The sequence below is a fragment of the Canis lupus genome, chromosome 25, assembly GCF_048164855.1.
Source record: "Canis lupus baileyi chromosome 25, mCanLup2.hap1, whole genome shotgun sequence".
Classification (NCBI taxonomy): domain Eukaryota; kingdom Metazoa; phylum Chordata; class Mammalia; order Carnivora; family Canidae; genus Canis; species Canis lupus.
Window position 1 is genome coordinate 5,815,288 of NC_132862.1, and position 7,985 is coordinate 5,823,272.

A 7,985-nucleotide genomic window follows, 5' to 3' on the forward strand; every position below is an offset into this window, starting at 1 on the left:
TTCTATTCCTAGTTTGTTGCGTGTTTTTTTATCATGAGAAGGTGTTGGATTTTGTCAAATGCTTTCTATATCTAGAAAATCGTGTTTTTTTTTTTCCTTTATTGGGTTTATATGGCATATGGATGATCTTTGTATGTTGAACCATTCTTGTATTCCAGGAATAAATCCCACTTGGTCATAGTGTATAATCCTTTTAATATGCTGCTTAAAAAAGATTGGTGTTACTTCTTTAAAAGATTCACCAATGAAGGCATCAGGTCCAGGGCTGTTCTTTGTTGGGAGATTATTTTTTTATTTTATTTTTTGAGATTATTTTATTATTAATTCAATCTCCTTGCTAGTTATAAATCTACTCAGATTTTCTATTTCTTTATGGGTTATTCTCAGTAGGTTTTGTATTTCTAGGAATTTAATTTGTCCATTTCATCTAGATTATCTAATTTATTGGCATATAATTGTTGAGAGTACTTTTATAATCCTTTTTATTCTGTAGAATTGATAGCAATGTCTCCACTTTTATTTCTGATTTTAGTAGTTTGAATCTTGTTTTTTTCCTAGGCCATCTAGCTAAAGGCTTAATTTTGTTCTCAAAAAGCCAATTTCTAGTTTTATTAATTTTTCTCTATTCTATTTTCTATTTTATTTCTGCTCTAATTGTTATTTCCTTCCTTCTACTTGCTTTGGCTTTCGTTCTTTTTTTTTTTTTTTTTTTAAGATTTTATTTATTTATTCATGAGAGACACCCACACAGAGAGAGGCAGAGACACAGGCAGAGGGAGAAGCAGGCTCCATGCAGGGAGCCCGATGTGGGACTCGATCCCGGGACTCCAGGATCGCGCCCTGGGCCAAAGGCAGGCGCTAAACCGATGAGCCACCCAGGGATTCCCGTTCTTTTTTTTTTTTTTTAAGATTTTATGATTTTTTTTTTTTTTAAGATTTTATTTATTCAAGAGACACACAGAGAGAGGCAGAGACAAAGGCCGAGGGAGAAGCAGGCTCCCCATGGGGAGCCTGATGGGGGTGTTGATCCCACAACCCGGGATCACAACCTGAGCCAAAAGGAGATGCTCGGGATCCCTGGGTGGCGCAGCGGTTTGGCGCCTGCCTTTGGCCCAGGGCGCGATCCTGGAGACCCGGGATCGAATCCCATGTCGGGCTCCCGGTGCATGGAGCCTGCTTCTCCCTCTGCTTATGTCTCTGCCTCTCTCTCTTTCTCTCTCTCTGTGTGTGACTATCATAAATAAATAAAAATTAAAAAAAAAAAAAAAAAAAAAAAGATTTTATTTATTTATTTTGGGGAGAGGGGAAAGAGAGTGTGAGCCCTTGAGAGTGAGTGCTCACACATGGGAGCAGGGGGAGGGACAGAGGAAGAAGTAGATTTCCCACGGAACATGGAGCCTGACCCTGGCTGGATCCCAGGACCCAGAGATCATGACCTGAGCCAAAGGCAGACGCTTAACTGACTGAGCCACCCAGCAATCACCTTGTTGCTGATTTCTAACTTTGTCTTGTCAGAAAAGCTAATTTGTATCATATTTGTCTTTTTTTTTTTTTTTTTTAAGATTTTATTTATTAATGAGAGAGACAGAGAGAGGCAGGCTCCTCACAGGGAGCCCAATGTGGGCCTTGATCATCCCTGAACTGGGATCACGCCCTGAGCCAAAGGCAGATTCTCAACCTCTGAGCCACCTAGGCGTTCCCATATCTGTCTTTTAAAAATCTAGACTGGGCAGCCCTGGTGGTGCAGCGCTTTGGCGCCGCCTGCAGCCTGGGGTGTGATCCTGGAGACCCGGGATCGTGTCCCACATCGGGCTCCCTGTGTAGAGCCTGCTTCTCCCTCTGCCTGAGTCTCTGCCTCTCTCTCTCTGTGTCTATGACTAAATAAAATCTTAAAAAAAAAAATTCATTAAAAAAATAAAAAAAATAAAAATCTAGACTCACTTTGTGGCTTCATATATGGTGTCTCCTGGTAAAGGTCCATGTGTACTTGAGAAGAATGGTTTATACTGTTGTTGGGTATGTTCTGTTTATGTCTGTTACATCTGGTTGGTTTATATTTTAAGTTCTGTTTCCTTATCTTTTGTCTGGTTTTTCTGTCCAGTGTTGTGGGTGGGTATTGAAGTCTCCAAGTGAAGTCTTCTGTCAGTTTTGATGGTCTTTTATTGGTATATAAATGTTTATAATTGTTATAATTGCTATATTGAGTCTTTTATTAATATATAATGTCCTTTCGTATCTCTTGAAACCTTTTTTGTTTTTTTATTTTTAAAAAAATTTTTAAAGATTTTTATTTATTCATGAGGGACACACAGAGAGAGGCAGAGACATAGGCAGAGGGAGTAGCAGGCTCCATGCTAGGAACCCGATGTGGGACTCAATCCTGGAACCCCAGGATCATGCCCTGAGCCGAAGTCAAATGCTCAACCGCTGAGCCACCCAGGCATCCCACCTTTTTTGTTTTAAAGTATATTTTGTCGCATATCAGTATAGCCATCCTTGCTCTCTCTTGATTACTGTTTGCATGATTTATGTTTTTCCCTCCCATTTTCAGCCTGTTTGGGTCTTAGGATCTCAGTTGCTTGTAGATGGCATATAGCTGGATCATATATTTTTATGCATTTTGACAATCCCAGTCTTTATTGGAGAGTTTAACCTATTTACATTTTTTTTTAAAGATTTTATTTATTCATGACAAAGAGAGAGAGAGGGAGAGAGGCAGAGACACAGGCAGAGGGAGAAGCAGGCTCCATGCTGGGAGCCTGATGTGAGACCCGATCCCGGGTCTCCAGCATCATACCCTGCGCTGAAAGCGGCGCTAAACCGCTGGGCCACCGAGGCTGCCCCCTATTTACATTTAAAATAATTATAGAAAATGTCATTATGCTTACACAGTTTGTTTTCTATATGCCTTGTCTTTTTTTGTCCCTCATTTCCTGCATTACTGTCTTTTAGTTGATTTTTTCATAGTGAAAATTTTAAATTCCTTTCTCATTTTGTGTATATTCTATTGCTGTTTTCTTTTTGGTTACCATGAAGATTACATTACATCATAAAGATATAATAGTTTGAATTTATACTAGTTTAACTTCAGTACATGCAGAACTTTTCTTCTTGCTACCTGCATCTCCATATCTTTTAGTTGTTGATGTCACAAAGTTGTATCTTTTATATACTCTATGTCTCAGAACATTAACTAATAGTCCTTTTAAATGCATTAGGCTCTTAAATTAAATAGAAAATAAGATTTGAGTTACAAACCAAAGTTACAGTAATACTAGGTTTTCCTTTCATTATACTTTGCAGGACTTCTTGAGCACTTGAGCACTTCTTGGATGACTGGTCTAGTAGTCATGAACTCCCTCAGCTTTTACCTATTTGGAAGGTCTTAATTTCTTCCTCATTTTTAAAGGACATTTTTGCTGCATATAGGATTCTTGGTTCACAGGGTTTTTTTTCTTTTAGCACTTGCAGTGTATTGGCCCACTGTCTTCTGGCCTCCAAAGTTGCTGATGAGATACTTGTTCATGATCTTATTGAGGATCCCTTGTACCTGCTGATTCACTTCTCTCGTTGCTTTCAAGATTCTCTGGCTTTGGCTTTTGAAGTTTAGTATGTCTTGTGTGAGCCTCTTTGAGTTCATCTCACTTGGAATTTGTTGAGCTTTTGTTTCTATTCATGTCTTTATCAAAGTTGGGAAGTTAGCAGCCATTTTTTTTCCATATATTCTCTCCGCCCCTTTTTGTCTTTTGTCCTTCTGGAATTTTCATGATGCATGTGTTGGTCCACTCGATGGTGTCTCTTAGACTCTGTTCACTTGCTTCAATCTTTTTTCATTATAATTTTCATTGTCCTGTCCTAACGTTTGCTGATTCTTTCTTCTGCCTGTTCAAATCTGCCTTTGAATCCTTCTGGTGGATTTTTCATTGCAGTTATTGTATTTCTCAGCTCCAGGATTTCTTTTTGGTTTCCTTTTAGGTTTTCTGTCTCTTTATTGATATTTCCATTTTGTTCATATATTGTTTTATTAGCTTTGTCCACAATTCCCCTTATATAGTTATTTGAGTATCTTTAAGGGAGTTATTTTAAAGCCTTTGTGTTGTAGTTCTGCCATTTCAGAGGCAGTTTCTGTTTATTTATTTTTTTTCTTTTGAATGGGTCGTACTTTCTTGTTTTTTTTTAAATGCTTTGTGATTTTTTTGTTGAACACTGGACATTTGAATCTGATAATGTGGTAATTCTGGACATCAGATTCCCAGGCTTTTCTATTTTTTCTTAACTGTTTTTGGATGGAGGGGTGGATTTGATTTTGTATGGTGTCTTTGCTGAAGGTCACCCTGAGGTATAAACTAAGATATTCTCACTTCTTTTCTGATCCTTTCCCTGAGAATATGTGATCAAAATTTTCTAGTTCTCTCTGTATATGTAGTTTTTATTTTTATTTATTTTAAAAAAGATTTTATTTATTCATGAAAGACAGAGAAGAGAGACATAGAGGGAGAAGCAGACTCCTTGCAGGGAGCCCATTGTGGGACTCAATCCCCCGATTAGGATGACACCCTGAGGAAAGGAGAAAAAAATGAGTGGGAAATATCAGAAAGGGAGACAGAACATGAAAGACTCCTAACTCTGGGAAACGAACTAGGGGTGGTGGAAGGGGCGGGGGGTGGGGGTGACTGGGTGACGGGCACTGAGGTGGGCACTTGACAGGATGAGCACTGGGTGTTATTCTATATGTTGGCAAATGGAACACCAATAAAAAATAAATTTATTAAAAAAAAAAAAGGGATGACACCCTGAGCCCAAGGCAGATTCTCAACCGCTGAGCCACCCAGGCATCCCTGCAGTTGTTTTTTTAATATCCTGCTCTTTAATGTCTGGCTCCCGAAAGGGGAAAAAAAACAATAAATGAAGGGGAGAAAGGGTGCCATCTTTTAAGTCCCCTGGAAGTCACTTTAGCCAGAGGCGCAGGAGGTTGTAACAGTAGAGGTAAGTGCAGCAACAGTGGCTGCCTGCCTTTGGGTCTGTACCTCTGTGATCAGAAGCTGCAATCAGGGATCAGAGCACAGAGCCTGATATTTGCAGGATAGAGTCCTTTTTGTGTACTTGCTCCTCCAGGGTGTGTAAGCTATTCTAGGAACAGGTGCACAGCTGCCTCCATTGTGGCTGGGGTAGGAGATGGGTAGTTACTAATGTGCTGAGAGATGCAAGAGTTGATGTAAGTTAACTCCAGTTTACTGTCCAAGGCTTAACCCAAAAGTTGCAAGCCTTTTTTTTTTTTTAAAGATTTAAAAATTTTTTTATTTATTTGTGAGAGACAGAGACAGAGAGAGAGGCAGAGACACAGGCAGAAGGAGAAACAGGCTCCATGCAGGGAGCCCGATGTGGGACTCGATCCTGGGTCCCCAGGGTCAGGCCCTGGGCTGAAGGCGGCGCTAAACCACGGAGCCACCTGGGCTGCCCAAGTTGCAAGCCTTTAACAGACTCCAGAGTTCCAAAATAGTTACATCAGACAAATTCTGCCAGTGAAATTATTGTCTAGGTGGGGAGACAGATTTCTGGTGCTTCCTTCTCTAACTTTTCCCCAGAATCCTTTTTTAAGGCAAGGTATGATTTCATTGTACTTATATGCCACATTTGCTTATCCATTTACCCATTGATGGACATATAAGTTGCTTCCATCTCTTGGCATGAATAATGCTGCAGTGAACATGCAAGTGCAGAGATCTCCTTGAGATCTTGTTTGTGTTACTCTTGACTTAAGGTTTTTAAAATCTTACTTCTAATGTTACAATCCCAGAGTAGCCTCCTGCCTGTGGGCTATCCAGGTCTTCCAGTGTTGCAGCAACCACAATCTCCTCAATCCAGGTTTTTTTTTTTTTTTCCATTTTATAAATTACCTGTGGTGAAGAGATGTCATTTGCTTCATTCTAGGCATGCCAGGCTGCCAAGAAAACAAAAGCAGATGATCGAGGAGCAGATGAAAACACTTCGGAGCAGACTATTCTCAATATGATTTCCCAGAGCTCTTCAGACACAACTATTGCAGGTTTAATGAGCATGTCAACTTCTTCTACAAGTGCAGTGCCTTCCCTTCCAGCCACTGAAGAGTCATCCAGCAACCTAAGCAATGTGGAGATGCTGCAGGGCGAGCGTTGGCTTTCCTCCCAACCTCCTTTTAAACTGGAACCTGCTCAGGGTCATCGGACTAGTGAGAATTTAGCACTTATAGGAGTTGATCATTCTTTGCAACAGGATGGTTCTAATGCATTTATTTCCCAGAAGCAGAATAGTAAGAGTGTGCCATCAGCTAAAGTGTCACTGAAAGAATACCGTGCAAAGCATGCAGAAGAGTTGGCTGCCCAGAAGAGGCAATTGGAGAACATGGAGGCCAATGTGAAGTCACAATATGCATATGCTGCCCAGAATCTCCTGTCTCACCATGATAGCCACTCTTCAGTCATTCTGAAAATGCCCATAGAGGGCTCAGAAAACCCCGAGCGGCCTTTTCTGGAAAAGACTGACAAAGCAGCTCTCAAAATGAGAATCCCAGTGGCAAGTGGAGATAAAGCTGCCTCTTCAAAACCAGAGGAGATAAAAATGCGCATTAAAGTCCATGCTGCAGCTGACAAGCACAATTCTGTAGAGGACAGTGTCACAAAGAGCCGAGAGCACAAAGAAAAGCACAAGACTCACCCATCTAATCATCATCATCATCATAATCATCACTCACACAAGCACTCTCACTCACAGCTTCCAGCTGGTACTGGGAACAAACGTCCAGGTGATCCAAAACATAGTAGCCAGACAAGCACCTTAGCACACAAAACCTATAGCTTGTCTAGTTCTTTCTCCTCTTCCAGTTCTACTCGTAAAAGGGGTCCTCCTGAAGAGACTGGAGGCCCAATGTTTGATCATCCAGCCAAGATTGCCAAGAGTACTAAATCCTCTTCTGTAAATTTCACCTTTCCTCCTCTTCCTACAATGGCCCAGTTGCCTGGGCATAGCTCAGACACAAGTGGCCTTTCCTTTTCACAGCCCAGCTGTAAAACTCGAGTTCCTCATATGAAACTGGATAAAGGGCCCACTGGAGCCAATGGTCACAATGTAAGCCAGACAATAGACTATCAAGATACTGTGAATATGCTTCACTCCCTTCTCAGTGCCCAGGGTGTTCAGCCCACTCAGCCCCCTGCATTTGAATTTGTTCATTATGGTGAATATCTGAATCCACGGGCTGGGGGAATGTCCTCCAGATCTGGCAATACAGACAAACCCCGGCTACCACCTCTACCATCAGAACCTCCTCCACCACTTCCACCCCTTCCTAAGTAAAAGAGACAGAGGAGGGAAAAAAATTCCTTAAAAACAACTTTTTTTTTTTTTTTTTTTTGGTAACTACTGATTCTGAACTAAGGAAATTACTTCCCTTATGAAATATGTCACCCTTCTTGGACTAGGGAATAAATTAATGTCGACATGCAAGTGGGAGGGTGGTAGAGGGGCTTGGTTATTATAGCTACTGCCTCAGAAATTTAACTATTTTATTATAGTTTTTACTGGTATTAGAGAGGTGAGAATGTGTTGAAGCTGTGAAGGATTAAGAATACTTTCTCTGTTCTTGGCCTCTCCACCTCCTAATTAGGTTGATTAGAGTTGATGTCTTCCCTCTTCTTGCCAAGACTGAAATATGGAGGGTTTGTTTTATCAAACAGTTGTGGATCCTTTTGGTGTTTAATATATCAGAAGAGAGGAAGTATTTAAACGTCAAATCTTTTAAGAGACTTTTAAAAAAATAATTTAAAGAAAGTAAGTTATCTGTTTAGTTTTTTTTATATCATTGGGGAGGGGATAGGGATTTTGCTGTGTGTATGAGATACATAGCAGTGACTCCTGGGGGGTGGGATTGAAGGGTGGGGGGTATGGAGGGGGGATGGGGGGGTAGGCTTTTGGCCTTGAGTTCTGATAGGCTCGGCCACTTGAAGTGT

At 40.8% G+C, this 7,985-nt stretch overlaps 1 protein-coding gene across 2 annotated transcripts in view; it reads left to right on the forward strand.

Annotated features, from left to right (window-relative positions):
* Positions 1-7,782, forward strand: part of CCNT1 (cyclin T1) — a 28,557-nt gene extending 20,775 nt beyond the window's left edge. The window contains exons 9-10 of one of the 2 annotated variants that reach the window (XM_072798109.1): positions 5,932-7,104; positions 7,643-7,782. In XM_072798109.1, coding sequence (XP_072654210.1) covers positions 5,932-7,104; positions 7,643-7,651 — 1,182 coding nt within the window. In that variant the 3' untranslated portion in view covers positions 7,652-7,782. Of the gene's footprint in view, positions 1-5,931; positions 7,466-7,642 lie in introns of those variants that run through there. The other variant, XM_072798108.1, reaches the window with a different exon arrangement.
* Positions 7,783-7,985: the final 203 nt, after the last annotated feature.